General features: G+C 51.2%; 1 protein-coding gene and 1 long non-coding RNA gene across 5 annotated transcripts in view; one reads left to right on the top strand and one right to left on the bottom strand.

The window, feature by feature from the left end:
* PHACTR3 (phosphatase and actin regulator 3) overlaps window positions 1-19,297 on the bottom strand; it is a 218,286-nt gene that overhangs the window by 85,247 nt on the left and 113,742 nt on the right. For all 4 annotated transcript variants that reach the window (XM_045162670.1, XM_045162669.1, XM_045162672.1 and 1 more), the window contains exons 2-3: window positions 4,445-4,606; window positions 643-720 (exon numbers count right to left, since the gene is read on the bottom strand). In XM_045162670.1, the coding sequence (XP_045018605.1) occupies window positions 643-720; window positions 4,445-4,606 (240 nt within the window). The remainder of the gene's footprint in view (window positions 1-642; window positions 721-4,444; window positions 4,607-19,297) is intronic.
* On the top strand, window positions 3,722-5,817 carry LOC123329195. The gene is made up of 2 exons (XR_006544513.2): window positions 3,722-3,853; window positions 4,495-5,817. It is a non-coding gene; the product is annotated as an uncharacterized LOC123329195 (long non-coding RNA).

The following is a 19,297-nucleotide window of genomic DNA, read 5'->3' as shown; positions in this document are numbered from 1 at the left end:
AGACTGAACAGCATCGGGGCCCTGCCTCCGGCTGCGTGACCCAGGGCAGCCACCTCCCAGGCACTTCCATTCCTCATCTGGAGACAGGGGTACCACCACACCCAGTCCCGAGGATGCTGCGAGGACCAAGGATGAAGGTGAACCCAGCACAGCAGTGGGTGTTCAGTCGACACTTAAGAAATGGCAGCTGCAGTTCTAAGTGGTCGTGGGGAACGAAGACTCAACAAATCAAGGATTAAACTACGAATGTGAAGAAACAAAAGTCACCGCTACAACTCCAGAGGAATCGGGACAAACCACGAACTCCATCCACACCCGGCTGGGGTGGGAAGCAACCCCTCGTTCCCCAGGGCAAGTGGGTGTGCTCAGCTCGAGCGCTGGGAGTGGTTGACTCTTACACTCACAGAGGGGTCCTCAGGGGCAGGGGCTGAGCCATGGGTCCTGACCTGGAAAACTTCTCTAACCATGGAGGCCTCAATCCAGTGCATGGAGGCCTCAATCCAGTGCATGGAGGCCTCAATCCAGTGCAGCTGCCACATCCGGACAACGGACCTGGGACACTCCACCCTGAGGGATTTGCTGGGCCCCCATGAGACCCCCAGCTCTGTGTTCCCGGGCCCAGCCTTGCCCAGCCCCACTTACCTTGCTCCATCATCTCCAGCAGCCCCTTCTTGATGAGGTCCTCCCGGCCCTGCCTGCCGGCCATCTTCTTCTCCAAGGCTGCACGCAATACAAACATCAGGTGAGTCCCAGGCTGTGCATCTCAGGCCCCACCCTGAGCCCCGGCCAAGGTCACCTCTAGTTCAGGAAGAAAGCAGTGAAGCAGCAGGTGACCGTGGGTCAGGGGGCTACCAGGCGGGGGTGCAGTCAGGAACCCAAGCTCCCTTGCCAAGCAGTGTGCTGATCATGTATGGGAAAGCCGGGCCTTGGGGAGGTGAATGAATTCTGTTTAAGGCAGTGGTTTCCTGGCTCATCTGAGAAGCGACGCCCCGAACACCACCCTCCTCTAAGTTCTCACTGGCCATTCCTCGGCTGTATTCACCTTCACTTACCAACCCAGGGCCCTGTTCCCTCTCTGTCCTCGATGCTCTGGGGTGCATGTCTGTGGTTTTATACATCCTGGCTGCCCTTTGTCTGTTCACAGGTCAGCCTTCTGCAAACTGCCCCACTGGAGGCTCCTCCAATGAATCTCAGGTTCACCCTTTCAAAGACTGTGCCAGTCAAATAGGAAGGAGGCGGGCTGGCCCCTATTCCCCTCCACTGATTCTAAGTGCAGAAGGGCCCTTGTCAATTTCTTCTTCAGAATAGCCCTTTGGCCCTCCTCCCAGAGCAAAGCACTCCAACTTGCCCCTGCCCCTGCCTCTCCCCTCCCAGGGGCCAAGCTCACTTGCTTGATGAGCTCCTTTTCCCCCTAACTGCCCAGAAACCAATTTGCCTACAGTAGAATGTAATTCCCAAACACAAACCCACATCATTCCCCAGACCCTCTCTTTAAAAGATGCAAAGTGCCAGCTATGAGCCTGGGTCACAAAGGGCCCTGAGTCCCCCACACGTGTGAGTGCTCTGCCCGATGTAGGTTACAATGGGGAATGGAACTGCCATCCAACCAGTGAAGCTTAAAGTCCAGTGGCCAATGACAAACGGATGATGACAAAGGAGTCACTGAATTTATTCAAAAATATTTTCTGAGCACCTACTCTGTGTAGGCATGGGGGAGCAAGAGAGGCATGAGCTCTGCCCGTGGGCCAGCACTTTGGCACAGAGGACTCACATCTATTACAAGCAGGCCAGTAGCATCAACCAGAACCAGATAGCCCAGGACAGGGCATCCAGGGAACTCCGGTGGCCTCCCTGAGAGCGTTGACTCAAGGATGACTAGGAAAACCCCAAATGTATCAGCAAAGAGACATTTGGGCTAAAGGGAACTTAATTTCCAAGCCAATTTCCAGGTGCCAGAAGTGTGGATAAAACTGAGTAATTGGGTTGCCATTTCCTTCTCCAGGGGATCTTCCCGACCCAGGGATGGAACCCAGGTCTCCTGCACTGCAGGCAGATTCTTTATGGTCTGAGCCATCAGGGAAGCCTCGTGGAACTCTGGCTTTGGGAGGGACAAGCAAAGAGGCTGCCATCCAGCCCAAAAACAGAGGCGAGCAGAACCAGAGTGGGGTCTCTGAACTGAGGGACCCTGTCGTCCGACCAGCACTGAGAGGTGCTTACGGGGGCTGGCCTGGGTGCAGGGCAACACGCGTGCTGTCTGTAGTCCTCCTGATGTAAGAGGCAGAGCCAGGGGCAGTGTCCGTATCTCAGGGACACTCGCCCCCAGCAGGTACAGGCTGCAATGCCACTTCCAGACTTCAGGCTTTGAGAGCCACCTTCATGGCGCTGCCCAATCCCCACTCTGGCCAAACTACAGTCTGCTTTGTTTTTCCCTTTAAATCATCTTTATTTTTACTTCATCTCATCCTGGCCAAGGATGCCTGTGAAATCAAGGATTTGATACGCTGAAGTAAATAACATCCCACACTTTGGGGGGAAAGAATGGTTTAGAATAAATAAATGAGATGCAGTACTGTCTGCAGAATTCCAAATGCTTGATAAAGGACCCAGTGCTGGGGATGCCTGCCTGAAGGTGGGGCTGCTGCAGGTGTTCACCTGGAGACCCTCAGTCCCCTGGCAGGGTCCCCACAGCGCTCTGATAAGCTCACAGGTCACCTCCCGCAGCCCAGTGCCAAGTGAACCAGGAGCACAAGGTCCCAAGAGCACACAGCTCACCCTCCAATCCCACAGCTCAGAGAGCACCAGGGGCTCTCTGGGGTCACAGAGATCACCCTATTCCAGCCCCCTGAGCCTTTCACTGATGCCCAACCTGGCGCACCTGCACGGCTGTTCCCACAGCTGCGATGCTCTTCCTTGCTTTTCTCCGGGGTCAATTACACCTTGGCTCAGTGCCACCCCCTCACCTGGGTCTTCTCAGGCCACCCATCCCAAGGCCATGCCCACCCCACCCACCTGTTCCCCAGCGCCTGTGCCAAGATCCTGGCTGTCACGTGCTCGTTCCCTTGTTTGTCTATCTGTCTCCCAACTACCCCCTTGGAGGAAAGCTTCAAGCAGGCAGGGTCTAGTCCCCCTCTCTAGCTCTCTGGCATATGGAGCTGCATCAGATTCATCGAATATCAGTATTCTGCTTTCATTCTTGATGAGGAGAGCTTGTCAATCAAATTCTTGGGCAGTTAGAAACATAACCTTGTGAAACACATACAAAGTGTGGTTGGAGGACTCGCTGCTGCTATTAGGAGCCCTCCACGCCTCACAAGTGGCTTTGCCTCTGCCGTGCTCTGAGCGCTGGAGTCTGCGCCACTTCAAGGCTGGGACCCCCAGGGACCGCCAGAGGCAGCAGCCCGAGAAGGGCACTTCTCAGGCAGATCCCTGGGGCCCAGGACTAATTCCACGCCAGCTCCTCCCTCGCTAATTGTTTCTAGCCGCAGCTAAAAGGGCCTGTGGGAGCTGAGAGTCTCTCTCTCTGCACCCCCAGGTTTGCTTCCCAGGGCCCTGAGCTCCCCTTCACCCAGGGTACCCTGGCACCCAGGAGCCAGACCTGAGCCCGGCTGCCCCACGACCCACCACTGCTCGGCCCTGGAGGCGGCTGCCCATCTCATCCCACTTCCCGCCCTGATATGGCAGGAGCGCGGGCGACGGGGCGGAGCTGAGCATTTAGTTGGTTAGAAACGTGATGCGTCGCTTTTACCCTGACAGTTGTGTCATTGTCACCAAGTCCACCCCGTGGGTCTGGCTCACGGCCGGAGCAGGGGCAGAGGTACAACCTCTTGTTAGCCAACTTCCCACAGAGCTGAAGGTGACTGAGGGGGGCTTCTAGAACCTTCAGTGGTGGGATGCCCAGATATGAAGTCTCTTCAGGAAGAGCTTAGGAGCCGGGGAGTGGCAGGCCTTCTTCGGCAGGAGCCTTGAGGCTTCGCAGCTAAACTGATGGCCTTCACCATCTGAATCACTGGGGGGACTCTTGGTGGTTGTCTCCAGGCCCCGGGTTATCAAAGTGAGTTTCCAGGTGCAGAAGGGAGGGTGTTTCATACTCAGGTGTGGTCAGTCAGGAGAGATGGTTACCAGCTGGGTCTCGCACCAGACTGGCCCTGCACCAACCCCGAGTCTGCATTCGTAACTAGGTCAAGGGGGTCACGTGTGCCCCTTGGGGTCTGGGTGGTGCATGGGCTACGGGTGTGCCTGCTGCTGATGCCACTCCCCCAGCCAGGGACCTGGAGGGACCAGAGGAGGAAGGGACCTGCAGGAGGCAGAACAGCTCCTGTCATAGGGCCCACAGAGCACAACCCAACCCTCCCAACATCTGCAAAAGAAAGCAAGCTGACAGTGACATCGGGCCTCCACCCCAACCCTGCCTACCCCCCAACCTCTCTCCCACACCCATACTCACCTGACGTGGTCTGCTTCAGTTTTTCGTTTTTCTTTTTCCTCCATTTCCAGGGTTTGAAGATTCTGCCCAGGGTGGCCAGCTTGCTATTCCTCCTCACGGGGGGAGTTCGAATCCCTGAGACCAGATATTCGGAGCGCACTGGGGGGGTTTGGTCCATTTCATCTGGAAGGAGAAAACCCAGAGAGGGGTCAGTGGTGACCAAGCTCACACAACACCCTGGGGGGCCTGAGGTGACGCCCCTCCCCTGGGGACCACAGTGATCTTCCAAAGCCTGGAGCTCAAGAGGGCGGTCCAGGCAATGGACACACTCTCATCTTCCATCGCGTGCCAGCCCGTGTTCAAGTGCACACCGAGCAGGTTAATTCACCTCTCACCTCCTGTGAGAAGGAGCTGGGAGCCTGACTGAGTTCTTCCAGAACCAAGAAACCCCAGAGAGACCTGAAGATGCAAGAAGAGCAGGGCTGGAATGAGCAAGTACCAAGCCAGAGGATGTCACCAGCAGTCAGAGGCGCCAGGGCCTGGGGCGGGCTGGTCATCACCAGACCCAGCCTGATGCCCCATGTGACTGGTCCCCTGGCCAGCAGCCTCCAGAGAAACCCCCAAGGTTTGACTTCCCAAGCACTTTTCTTATCAGCAGCCCAAGCCACTCAGCCCCCTGAGCCTCAATGTCCACATCTGGAAAACAATGGCCATCCCCCATACCTAGGGTGGAGAGGAAATTTTTGTGTGACCATAGGGTGGCCATGAAGTCTGAAGTCATACAGAACCATACGAAATACACAGTTTATTGATAGCATGTTACCATCCATGTAAAGTACTATTATTTATGTTTTGAAACTGTAGACACTCTGATTAACACGGCACACCAGCATGGGGGACTTCCGGCAGAAATTTTCATGTAATAATTTATATAAGCAATATAATAATTCTTATGGAGTGAAAGTCATTGCTTGTTCAGGACTGGGTGCTATGGTATTTTATTCCCATAGTAAAACTATGAAGTGGAAACTGTTATTACATCCATTTTACAGATGGGCACACTGAGGCTGTCAGAGCAACAGAATTCTGGTCTCTGGCAGTCTGACTCCAGAAACCTCTCTCATATCGCTAAACTGCTTCTAGGGTGATGATACAAATTTATTGCCCAGAGAAGGAACCAAATGGATGGATGGATGGAACACAACAAGAGACATAAACTAAGATGGTCCCCGTACCCTCCCCCCTCAACCACCGCCAAGGGGGATTTGGAATTTTAGTTCCCTGACCAGGGATAGAACCCATGCCCCCTGCATGGGGATCTTAACCACTGGACCACCAGGGAAGTCCCTCTCCAGTGGTTTTTAATTGAATGTTAAATATATATCAGGGACTGGCTCCACAAAGCAATCCCGTGTGGACAGACAGTCCAGGGGTGTCTTGTTCAAGAACTTCTGCCACAGACCCAAGGAACCAGCCAGGCTCCTAAGCCAAGGCCATCCTCCTTGTCTTCACCTCTTGTGTTCACCTAAGACCCCAGGGCTGAATATCCAGGAGGGGCCCAGGACTTTTGGGTCAGGGAGTGAGTCAAGGCAGTCCAAGGACTGGTCGTGGATCCCCAGCTCCACGCTCCAGGCGTGCAGGTTGCAGACAGTCCTTCTCTCCCCAGAGGAGGTTTATTCCATGTTACATCCTCTCCCTTCTTTCCTCCACCCACGGACGCCAGATGGGAGCAGAACGGCCAGAACCACGTGGCCCCAGGAAAGCTGACTGTCCTGAAGGCATTATTGGCACAAAGGGGAAAGAACTGGCCAGGTCTCCCCAAGCTTCTGGGCTGGTTTGAAGATAAAGACAAAGATCCCCAGAGATGTACGTGGGGAAGGGGAAGAATTGCCATCACCTTGTTTATATTAATGCCTCATCTCACTCCACAAAGGATGTGTAGCCATTACATAAACACATGCCCGATAAGATACAATGAGTGTCTGAGGAAATCCGAAGGAAAAGGAGTATGGACAGGGTCACTGCATCAAGGGTTAGACACCATGTGTCGCTCAGAGCTTCCTAGCAGCCAAAGCAAAAAGGAGTAGCCCAGAGAATAAACCACAAATCAGACCCCAAACCTGGAATAGCTGGACTTCAACCCAGGCCATCAGCATCTCCATCCCAGAAGCCCACTTGCTAAGTCACTTCAGTTGTGTCTGATTCTTTATGACCCATGGACTACAGTCCACCAGGCTTTTCTGTCCATGGGATTTCCCAGGCAAGAATACTGGAGCGAGTTGACATTTCCTTCTCCAGGAGATCTTCCCAACCCAAGGATCAAACCCATGTCTCCTGCATAGGAAGGTGGATTTCAACTGCTAAGAAACATACAGTGCACTGGTGATTTGGGAAGTTTGCAAAGGAGATGAGAGCCTTGAAGATGAGGAGCACAGTGGCTGCCATTGGAAGTTGACAACAACCGGTTGAGAAGATCATTGAAGCTGATCCTCTTCCAACTACACAAGAAGTTGCCAAAGAACGCAACATCAACCATTCTAACAGAAGCCCATACAAGTCTTTGAATTGGTGTTCTCTGTGAAGCCCGACAGTGAAACTCTGCCCATATCACTTTCCTGCTTACTCCCCATGACCTCTCTTCTCATTTAGGACAAAACTACCAAGCCTGCAAAGGGCTCTGAGGTCTGCTCCTGACCCACGCCCACCTCACTCCTGCCCACTGGCCCCCCTGTCCCATTTCATCATCGGCATCCTGTGCATTAGTATCCATGGCACTTATAGAAACCAGAATGTCACAGGTGTTAGGATGCAGGTGCCAGAACCAGGCACTGGGGCTCACTCACTCAGCTCTGTCACTCACCCCCTGGGGCTGAGGGGCTCACACCACCCTCCTTCTCCCCTCTGCATCCTCACCTTTGCCATGGCCTTGCTGGAGGAACAGGGAACAGGGGACTTCCCAAGTCCTCGTCTGCTTTGCTTGAACCCATGAGGGGCAGGCAGAAGGACAGTGCAGCCCCTCCCTCATCGCCCCCTCCCCTCTCCCTCTGCCATCACCGCCATAACTATTTTAATCCATGGTCTCCTTGCTCCCCCCACCTCACCTCTGCCCCCTAGTGGCTGGAGCAGGTACTGTGGTTCCCCCCTCACTTCTGACACACCTGGGTCCTCACAGTACAGTCTGGGACACAGGCAGCCTGTGGCCACTGAGCAGACTTCACTCCACACTCCTCTTGAGAGAACTCACTCATTCATTTATTCAACAAAAACCTACTGACACCAGGCATGTATCAGGAACTGCACCAGGAGGACGAGGTACAGAGGTGAACAGAAAGGATCCCTACCTTCGTGGGGCTTCTATCCCCACAAAGGTCTATCTTCTGCAAGATGGACAACAGGTGTGGCTATTAAGAAACCAGCCCTGTTCACCACCTTGTTCCCTGCTGCCTTCCTCTCCTGATTTTTCCCCATCACAGTTATCACCTGGTGTATGGGCTTTCCTGATGACCCAGCTGGTAAAGAATCCTGCAATACAGGAGATAAAGGAGGCGCGTGTTTGATCCCTGGGTTGGGACTATACCCTGGGGAGGGCATGGAAACCCATTCCAGTATTTTTGACTGGAGAATTCCGTGGACAGAGGAGTCTGGCAGGCTACGGTCCATGGGGTTGCAAAGGGTCAGACACGACTGGGTGACTAAGCACGCACGCACGTGTGTGTGTGTGTGCCTGCATGCACACAGACACACACACACCCCTGCACAATTACTTGTTTGCCTGCTGCTCATAGTCACCTCCCTAATTGGAAGGCAGGGTCTGCTTTGACATCTGGTTTGCAGCCAAACCTCTGGTGTCCAGAATACATGAGGCAAGAACCCACGTGCTGAAGGCAATCTTTCCAGACACAAGGATGGATTGACAGAACCCAGCACCTTCTCAGAGAGCTGGGAGAACATGTGGGTGACTGTAAACAGCCGGTTATGAAAGGCTGCTCTGAGCGGGGCTATTGGAGCAAAAGCCTGGATGAGAGGGAGCCAGCAGTGTAGACAGGAGTGGAGCAGGGAAGAGGGTCCCAGGCAGAGGAGGAGTGAGCTCAAGGGCTTGGAGGAAGAGCACAGTAGGGGAGGGCTGTGGATGGGCTGGGGAGGCAGGCAGAGGCTTGAACTTGATTCAAAACTCAGCAGGAGCCTCTGGGGTTCTTCAGCTCAAACAACTGGATTTGTTCATTTATCAAATATCCAATGTGTGTGACCAGGAAGACACCTTAGTCTGAGTGACTCCCTGTGGTTGTGGGGGTGGTGGGGGATTTCCTGCTGTCATGGGAGGAGTAAAGACCCCTGCGCCCTGGTGGGGACCCCCTCCAGAGGTCTGAAGGCTGTGCCTCCACTGCCCTCTCTCCTTGCCTGCCCCCAGGCAAGGGCTAGGCCAGGTGAGGGCTGTGACTTACAATCCAAGGTCAGAAACTTCAGAAGAGATGCGCAGTCAGCGAAGGAACTGCTTACAAGCCACCCGAGGGCATGAATCTGTCACTGATGGTATGACTGAAGGTCCGAGTGAGCAAAAGTGGGGTGGTCCTCCTGGGCACTGCGTGGCCCACTCACACTGGCAGGTGGGAGTGAATGTGGGCAAGTGTGTATCTAGGAGAGAGGGTGTGTATATGTGTGAGCCTTTATGGGTGTGCACATGTGCACCCGTACACGTGTGTCACACAGAGAAGAAAGGCTGGGGGGACTGCCACCCCCCTCTCCAGCCCATGAATTTGCTCAGCATCCCTGGAGTTGCTGGGGAGCCTCCTTCCCACATCAGAGAGGATTCCTGGAGGTGCAGACTCATTAGTAGACTCTGAATAGTGCAGTGGCACTCAGTTCCAGGGGCACCTCTGCCACCTGTGAGGCATTAGCAGTTAATTAATGAAAACTGTTTTCCCCACATCTGCTGAGGAAGTACAGCCTGCAGCCACAGGGCAGGCGGGAGCGCCTCACAGGCTCCCACATGATGGATGGGGCGGGCGCCCTGCCCTGGAGCTGAAGGGGCAGGCGCCCTGCCCTGGAGCTAAAGGGGCTGACCCCAGCCCCTCCCTTCTCTGGTCCCTTGGACCAGCGGTCCACAACATTTTTGGCACCAGAGACCGGTTTCATGGAAGACAACTTTCCCATGGACCAGTGTAGGGATGCAGAGGACGGTTTCAGGATGATTCAAGCACATCGCATTTATTGAGTGTGTTGAACAGGAGGCAGAGTTCAGGCAGTAATGCGAGCGATGGGGAGCAGCTGTAAATAAAGATGAAGCTTCTCTCATTCATCTGCCACTCACCTCCTGCTGTGAAGCCCACTTCCTAACAGGCTGCAGAGCGGTAAGGGTCTGTGGCTCCCAGGTTGGGGACCCCTGCCTTAGACAACTCCAATCCTCTCCTGGTTCCCTCTGAGGCTCACAGCAGGGGAGACACCTGTCCCCCAGGACTCAATGCCCATCCACCCCCACTGATAGATCCCACAAAGCTACAAGTCAGGCACTGCTAGAACAAGGCAGTGAAGGACACCAATGCCACGGCCAAGGAGGTCACTAAGCTTATGGGCTAATTTCCATGTCTGTCTCAGGGCTAGCTCCTTTATTCCTAATATTCCCTTCCATCCTAGCTCTGATCACAGTCAGATCTCATCTTGGGATGTGCTGTTTATTGTTATCATCTATCTTTCCCATCAGAACAAATATAAGCTTTATGAGAATAGGAACTGTGGCCATCTTGTTCATCACGGGTCCCTGGCATCTTCACAGGCAACTGGCACCCAGGAGGCACTCAAATAAACACCTGCTTGATCTGTGAATCTGGGAAGCAGAGCTGCCAGGGCTGGAGCCCCCGTCCTCCTAACTCCAAAGTCCTCCTTTTAGTGACATCAGGCATTTCGGCTTCCTTGTCTTCTATCCACTGACCTGTCCCTGTCTCCTTCCGCTTCCCCAGGTCACCTTCCCCAAAACACACTGGGAGGGGAGCCCCCCTCACTGATTACCAGGTGCCGTGTGCTGAGCTACGGGTCTCACAGGGGAAACAGGCCCCATCTGTATCAGACAATACTGAAACACAACCTTTTGCTTGTTTCACTCATTCATTCATGAATTCATTCATCAAGCATTAGCTGAGGCCTGCTGTGTGCCAGGGCTGCTCTGAGTTTGAGACAGAGCTGTAAACACAACTGATACACTGTCTTGCTCTGCATGAAGCTCACCTGCTTACGGAGGAGGAAGAGAAGCAAAGAAACAGTGACTCCGGAGCGTGAAATGAGCTATGAAAGAAGCAAACAAGAAGTGGGGATGTGGGTCAGCAGTGCGGCCTCTGTTTCTTCAGTGAGTCCTTCCCTTCCCTGAAGAATCCACCTGGCAATATGTAGTGCCCATATTATGTAAACAAAGCACTGTGCCAGGTGTGAGGTGAAATAAAGAGATGCCAAACACTCCCCTGCCCTGATGGATTCACTGACTATGGAGGAAATCAAGGTGCACTGAATCACCAGGGAGAACCAAGACGGAGAATTATAACTTCAGAGGAAGCAACTCTTCCTGCCTGGGCTGGGAAAACTCCAAGAAGGCTACCAGGGCTGGGGGTGACACTGGAGTTGGGCCTTGGAGGTTAACTAGGAGTTGAATAAAAGGTGCACACCCATAAAAGCATGATCGTAGGTGGTGTCTGGTGCATAACAAAGAATGTGGGGGAATAAGATTTGACGCCTCCAGTCTCTGAGGTTCAGATGCCCCATAAAATCTCCACATATAAAACTGGGATCCACACAGAGATTCCATCTGTCTATGGTGCCAACTCATGACCAACACACACCCACAAATACAGAGACACAAAATTATCATCATTATCATCACCACTGACTATCAATAATAGGAAAAGATAATCTCAAAGTAAGAAAATAATCTTTTTTATTGCTGTATCAATAAATACATGGATAAATGAAAAAAATAGCAAGTGTTGTCCTTATTGTTTTTAAGTTGCTGGCATGGGTCTGAGTACATGAATCTGAAAACCCTTAGGCTGGAGCTCTCCATTTCTGGATGGAGAGGATGGAGGAGTTCAGCCAAGAAGAGCCATGTGTGGCCACGATGGCACCTTGAGAGCATGAGAACCACTTAGGGATCTGGTTTGAGACCAGCCACATGGGACAGCTGCAGAGAACATCAGTGTGGGCAGCAGCTTCGGGGAACAAGGCTGAAGGCCAGGAGGCCCGCTGAGAGAGGCCAGGCAGGGCGAGGGCTGTGGGAGAGCAGGGAAGAGGCAGGTGGTCAAGGGATGTCATTGCAGCAAAGTCTTCACCAGATCTTGGTGAGAAAACAAGGGGCCAGTAACACAGGCAGAAGACTCAAGAAAACCAAGGTTTGTTTTGTCGTCACTGTCATCAGCAACAGCAGCATCTGTTGGGCACCTGCTGCGTGACAAGCTGTGTTCTGAGCACCTGACATGGATCAGCTCATTCCGTTCCCATCAAGACCTGAGAAGGCAGGTCGCTATCTTCATCACTCACATTATAGTAAAGAAAATGGAAGCAGGGATGAGAAACAACTTTCCCAGGTCACGTGGCTAAAGTGATAGAGTGGGCTTGGAAATCAGGACACCTGCTGTGAAAGCCCTCGTCCTAACCCCAATGTCAGACCACATGGAGCAGATGATAACAGTGCTGTTACCTGGGATACGGGATGAAGGAGGAGAAGCAGATATGGAGCAGAGAGCATCATTAAAGCAATGTACACGAAAATCATGGCATTTAGGGTGTAAAGACCAATAACTTGTGCCCAGGCTGCAAGAGATGTGGCTTTATGGCTGCTGTCTATTAAGAAAGTGCTGGGTGCTTTCATAGACACACCATCTGGATGACTCTGAAGGTCCAAAGCCAAATTCACGAAATGGATTTGAAGTTGCCCAATACAGAACTATTCTTGGTTTGACCTTCTCCTGTCCTCCTGGAAAGTTCTGGAGTATCAGTCCAAGAGCAGGATATGTTAGGGGGGGGTACTGATAAACCCAAGAAGAACTGTCCACATGTGGACAGCTTCCAGGGAGCAGTGAGACCGCATCCCCAGGGTCACGCTGCTCAGAATGCAAGAAGAAGCTGGTTGCTGAGTGGGGCAGGGGAGCAGGGATTAGGAAGAAGAATGAATTTATTTAAAGCGGGGGTGGGGTGGTAGGGGGAAGAATTCCTGAAGGCCTGTGGCTCTATGCCCAGCAACTCTGCGGACATTTCTCTACAGTTCTCCAAGTATATCCATCAGAACCTGTGAACAGTGACAGCCCCCTGCGATGGAAAAACTGCTGCCTTCCAGCTGGGAGGGAACAGGGACCCCCACAGCAGGTGCCCAGCACAGCAGCGGGTGCAGGAGTAAATGAATGAAGAAGAGAATGAATGAATGAGAAATGGATCCTGGAATACAAAAACTGAAACGGAATCAGAATGCAGGTCATCGGTACTTAACAAAGACCTGAGCACCTCTGTGCCCCTTTATGAGGGCAGATAATTGTTATTCCTGAGCAACTTCCTGGCCACATGCTGGCCCATCATTTTTCCTGGCTGCCACCTAAGCAGACGACACCTCCTTTCTCTCCCTCCCTCATTAGTCGAAGTGCTAAGGAACATACAGAAGGAAACACAAGGCCCTGGCTGAGCTTAGAGTGAATAACCGGTCCCTGGAATACTGTGAATTAAACAAATGCTTCATCATAGAAGAACATGTCTTGGCATGCTCAAAGGAAGGCCACCAAACTCTTCTGGGTGTTCAGTCCAAAGAAACAACCCTGGGAGGTGGGGACATCTTCCGCTCCATTTTACATTTAGGAAGCAGAGGCTACGAGAGGCCTGTGTGGAAAGTCACATAGCTGGGAAGTGGTAGGTCTGGCACCGGATGCCAGGTTCTCTGACCCAAAGCTCCCCATCTGGGCATGACAGTGTGTCGCCCAAAGCATCTCCCATGGAGCCCTAGCAGTGGCAATGCTTTGTGAATGAAGACACTTGGGAAAACACTATCCACACGGAAAGTCTTGCCTGAAGAGCCCCACCACATACCATCGTAGTAAAGGCTCTGAGAAGTCCTGCAATAAACACTCTCATTCAACCACTGGGCCAGCTTCTCCCAAACAGAAGGACCGGCCAATCCCTATCTGCACTTGCTGCCCAGACAGTAACAACCACACAAACCATCAAATGGAGCTTGAGCAATAAACCTGAGATTAAGCCCCTTGAATGTATTCTGCACTAATGACAATTTATTTAGGGAATTTAAAAGTCTTTTCCCCAATATCTGTTTCCAAAGGTAACGGGATTCACTAAGGTCTTAGCAGAGGTGTCTCTAAATTTCCCAAGTCTCCAAGCCTCTTCCAGCTATCTCAGGGCCCCTGCACAGCAATGATGCTGAAATTAATTCTAGATAAATGGGCATCATTCATGTCTCTGACACCAGTGGAAAAATCAAGACCTTATTAAAGTGGCTTCTTTTTTCCCTCATATGCATCGTGGAAAAAACAGCACATCTAGCTAGAAAGCCCATCTGTTTAGCATCAACTCCATAATTCTGCCAATGGTGGCGGGTGTCTGCCAGACATATGGCCAATTCTCCAAGTGAAATCAGCTCAAATCTGTAAATCAAGTGGATCCAAAAAGGCTCCACAGAGCTTAGAACCAGGAGTTGAAACATGAAGAGGACAGGGTCACGCAAGGGAAAAGGTGGAATCTGGAAAATCAGCTTTGTTGTCATTGGGCTTTTTTTGCACATGAGTAAACACTCATAAAAATGATTCTTCAAGAAGCCCAGAGACTTTGCAAAGCCTAAAAGCTGGTTTTAGAGGCATCCTCTTAAAGATCCTGTTTTACAGAGTGGAGACAAACGAGTGTTTCAGAGAGAAGACATAAACAGTGAAATAAGACATCAGGAGAGTTTAGCATCGCAGGATAAATTTAGACAAAAAACATCACCCAACATCTTCAAAGCCCAAGTTCCAACTCTGACTTTCCAAACCTCAAATGCAAGATGAAATTCTTAAATAATGTCAGTCAATGCTTAAGGATATACAAATGTTAATTTTAAAATATGCATACTTTAGCATTTTTCACAGGAACTAAACAAGTTATAAATTCTGGGAAGATTCTGAACCAACAGATATGTATTTAGATAGTGTGTCCCAGACCCAATTTTGCTTAGGTCAAGGATGAGCAAATGCGTTCTGAAAAAGGCCAGATACTAAGTATCTTAGGCTCTGAGGGCCGGACAACCTGTCAGGATGACTCAACTCTTCTGCTGTAGCATGAAAACATCAGTGCTATGCTATGCTAAGTCACTTCAGTCGTTTCCGACTCTGTGCGACCCCATAGACGGCAGCCCACCAGGCTCCCCCATCCCTGGGATTCTCCAGGCAAGAACACTGGAGTGGGCTGCCATTTCCTTCTCCAATGCATGAAAGTGAAAAGTGAAAGTGAAGCCACTCAGTCGTGTCCGACTCTTAGCGACCCCCTGGATTGCAGCCTAACAGGCTTCTCCGTCCATGGGATTTTCCAAGCAAGAGTACTGGAGTGGGGTGCCATTGCCTTCTCCGGAAAACATCAGTAGATGTTTGTAAATTAATAGGTGTGGCTATATTTAAATAAAACTTTATTTGCAAAAGCTGGTGACAGTAGGATTTGGTCCATGGGCTGTTGCTTGCCAACTGCTGCCTTAAACGGTCCCTTTGGAAATATCTTCAGGGGAAAAGTACTACAGGACACTCCTGTAGTAAAAGAAAAAGAGAGAAAAGGAACATATTCCGATCTGAGCCTTTACCTTCTAGCCCACTCCAAACCTCCAGGCTCCAGGCCAGCATCACTCTGCCCACCTAACTCTGCAGCCTCCTCCCTGGTTCCCAGGCATCCACCAACCCTGCTCCCCTAAGCAAACAGGGCTTTGTATCACTTCCCTGCTTAATGTCATAGCGGCTTCTAGAATGAAATACACAACCTCAGCTATGATCCCAGAGTCCTGGCCTCTGCTTATTTCACACCACGCCATGCCCCACTGCACTCTACTTCTGTCTCTTTCTGCTCCTCCCACCACAGGGCTGCCTCCCAGGCCAATCACTCTAACAGTAACACTCTTTCCTGAAAAACTCCTACTCATTCCACATGGCCCCACTGTCTGTGCTCACCTGTTAGGTTTCCTGTTATTTTTTCTACCACAATCTTCAACACAATTTATAACTAGCTATTGATTTCATGTTCATTAGTTTAATGTCCATCTTGGCTATTTGACCATGAGAGCATGTAAATGAATCCAAGCTTGTACTGTTCTCTGCACCAAAGGCCCGTAAATCAAGAGATGAGTTGGAGTAAGGAACAGCGACTTATTCAGAAAGCTGGCAAACTGAGAAGATGGTGGACTCGTGTGCCAAAGAGCCATCTCGCCCAGGTTGGACTTCAGGCTTCTTTTGTGTGTGTGTGTGTGTGTGTGTGTGTGTGTGTGTAATAAAGTTTTATTAAAGTGTAAAGGAGACAGAAAAAGCTTCTGACATAGGCATCAGAAGGGGGCAGAAAGAGTACCCTTCAGGCTTCTTTTTATACTTAAAGGGGAGGGAGTAAAGTCAAGCATTTTCTGGTTCCCATCAGTCTCTGGAGGGAAATGTACTAATTTCTTCCTTCCTGCAGTCACTCATAGGTAGGTCTAGTCAGGAGGTTTCCTGGGAGCAAAAGGCATTTAGCCTAATGCTCATTATCTGGGAGGCAGGGTTTCCAGAGATGGGCCATTATGCATCATTTTAAGCTTATAGGCAGCATCCCCTTAGTGATGAACTTGTAACAGAATACAAAGATTCTTCCCTATTACAAGCAGAGATGAAACGTGTCCTGTATAATTGCTTCCCTATGTCCCAAACAGTCCAGGTGGGTTCAGCAGGTACTTGAGAGAAGCTGAAGATTTCTTTTTTCTGTGCTCAAGTTCACAGCCCTTGCCCACGGGGACCTGTCCAGGAACATCTGAAGGCTATAATCCTACCACAATGAGGCATGGTTCTCAGGATTTACCAAGTAGAGTTCCCTGGCAAATCTGATGAGGTTTCCTGCTATACTGTTAATATGTTACTGCAGCTGCTCACCGAGAACTTTTACCCAAGAGCCAACAGTGTGACGCTTGAACACCTACAAGTGTCTGCATGTCACCATGGCCCCTGCTTCTCCCTGGGGCCTGGTGACTGTCGTGGAAGCACCAGAATGAGAGGGAGACAATAGACAAGCTGGTAGCCATACCACGCATGCTTCCTGGGAACAAGCATCAGCTGGTGATGGGCCAGTCCTGGAAACCTGCCCCTGCAGGTGACATCTGTCTGCCCAGACCGTCCCTAAGGGCTTACTGCTGCTGTTGAACGACAGCCCCCTCTGGCACCCCCAGCAAGGGCTAGCCCTGGTAGCCCCATTCTCAGCCACTGTTCCCTGACATTCTGGGCCACCAGAGAGTCACCCTGGGTAGGGGCTGCAGCCAGTTCTGTCCACTCCCCACCACACACACACTGGACGGACCCACTCACACTACAATCTGCTTTCCTGAGCATCTCCACCATACCTGAAACCCAGCCCCTGCCCATCCAGTCCCAGGGGTAGAGGTGAGGGAGGGGACAGTCATGTAAATAGACAATTAGGGCAGAGGGCTTTACCACGCCACCCTCCCCTGCCACCCACCCCAGTCCTGGTCAACCCCATCACTCCCAGGTTCCTGCAATGTCCTCCATGGGTCATGTCCCCTGATGCCCACTTCTCCCCACCTAAACCCCTCCCATGGCTTCCATTTGCGACTGGAATAAAATCCCACATGGTTCCTCACGCCCCATGACCCCTCCCCTCACCACTAGCTCTGGCCCTGGGGGTCATCAGCTTCCCCTCGCTCCTTCTCACCTCTGGACCCTTGTGCTTGGCGGCCCTTGAAGGACCCCTCTCCCTCCTACCTTTGCAAAGAGCTGTCTCCTTCTGATCTCCTGGGTCTTGGTACCACAGTTTCCTCCACGGGGAGGTGCATTGAGCCTTGGCAAGACCAAGCCCAGGCCCAGCACACCTTACCCCAGCAGGACACACTCCCCCCAACCCCCAAGATGAGCTGATCTCCCAGCCTCTGCCCACTGCGGAGATGCAGGCCTGGCTACAGGGGGCTCCTGAGATACTCCAGAAGCAATCAGTGAACAGACTGATGATGGACGAGGCACTCTGACCAAGAGTGAGACAGGACTCTGTGGGCAGAAAAAGGACAGGTCTCTGGACTCAGGGAAGACTTCCTGGGAGACTGAGGACACCTGAAGTAAGCTTTGAAGCATCAGTAGGAGTTCAGTGAGCTCTAATAAATACGAAAAAAAAAAAAAAAGGTAATATTCCATCATATGAATAGAGTTTTGTTTCTTCATTCATCCCCTGATGGCCATTTGGGTGGTTTCCACCTTGAGATGGTTATGAATAGTGATGCTATGAGTATTCATGTACAAGTTTTGTTTGAACAACTATTTTCAATTCTTTTAGATATATACCTAGGAATGGAATCACTGGATCCTACGGGCTTCTCTGGTGACTCAGACAATAAAGAATCCACCTGCCAACGCAGGAGACATAAGAGACAGAGACACGGGTTCGATCCCTGGATTGGCAAGATTCCCTGGAGGCAGGCATGGCAACCCACTCCAGTATTCTTGCCTGGAGAATCCCATGGACAGAGGCACCTGGTGGGCTACAGTCCACAGGATCGCAAAGAGTCGGACATGACTGAAAGACTTAGCATGCAGCAACACATAGCAGCTTTAAGCATCACTTTTTTCAAAAATTTGAAGTCCAGTTGGTTTACAATGTTGTTAGTTTCAGGTGTACACCGAGGTGATTCAGTGATATCCTTTATTGTCATTTAGTCACTGAGTGGTGTCCAGCTCTTTTGCAAATCCATGAACTGTAGCTCACCATGGAGAGGCTCCTCTGTCCATGGAATTCTCCAGGCAAGAATACTGGAGTGGGTTGCCATTTCCTTCTCCAGGGGATCTTCCCAACCCAGGGATCAAACCCTCATCTCCCATACTACAGACGGATTCTTTACCACTGAGCTACCGGGGCTTCCCATATATCATTTAGAGGTTATTACAAAATACTGAATATACTTCCCTGTGCTATACAGCAGGTCCTCATTGTTTATTTTATATTAAATATTTATATTTAATTGTTTATTTATATTAAATATATCTAATCAACTTATATTAAATATGTTAGTATGTGTCTGCTAGTCCCAAACTCCTACTTTACCCTCTGCCCACCCTACTTCCCTCTTTGGTACAGGTTCACTTTTTGAGGAAGTGCCAGCCTGTGCTTCACAGGGGCTGCACTGTTTACATCGCCAGCAGAAATAAAACACCGACACACACTACGACACGGATTAACACGGGAAACACGAAGCCAGTCACCAAAGACCACATAGCATCTGAGTCCATCGACATGAAATGCCCAGAAGAAGTAAATCCACGGGGACAGAACATAAATGAATGCATGGCTTGGCTGTCAGGGCTGAGGGTAGAAAGGAAGGGCATGAAATGGGTCTGCTGCTGCTACTGCTGCTGCTAAGTCGCTTCAGTCATGGCCGACTCTGTACGACCCCATAGACAGCAGCCCACCAGGCTCCCCCGTCCCTGGGATTCTCCAGGCAAGAACACTGGAGTGGGTTGCCATTTCCTTCTCCAATGCATGAAAGTGAAAAATAAAAGTGAAGTCGCTCAGTCGTGTCCGACTCTTAGTGATCCCATGGACAGCAGCCCACCAGGCCCCTCTGTCCATGGGATTTTCCAGGCAAAAGTACTGGAATGGGGTGCCATTAAAATGGGTCTAGAGTTTCCATTTAGCGCTTAAAAGCTG

Source organism: Bubalus bubalis, chromosome 14 (genome assembly GCF_019923935.1).
Source record: "Bubalus bubalis isolate 160015118507 breed Murrah chromosome 14, NDDB_SH_1, whole genome shotgun sequence".
Taxonomy (NCBI): Eukaryota; Metazoa; Chordata; class Mammalia; order Artiodactyla; family Bovidae; genus Bubalus; species Bubalus bubalis.
The sequence above is the reverse complement of the archived record's forward strand: the minus strand, read 5'-3'. Positions and strand labels throughout refer to the sequence as shown.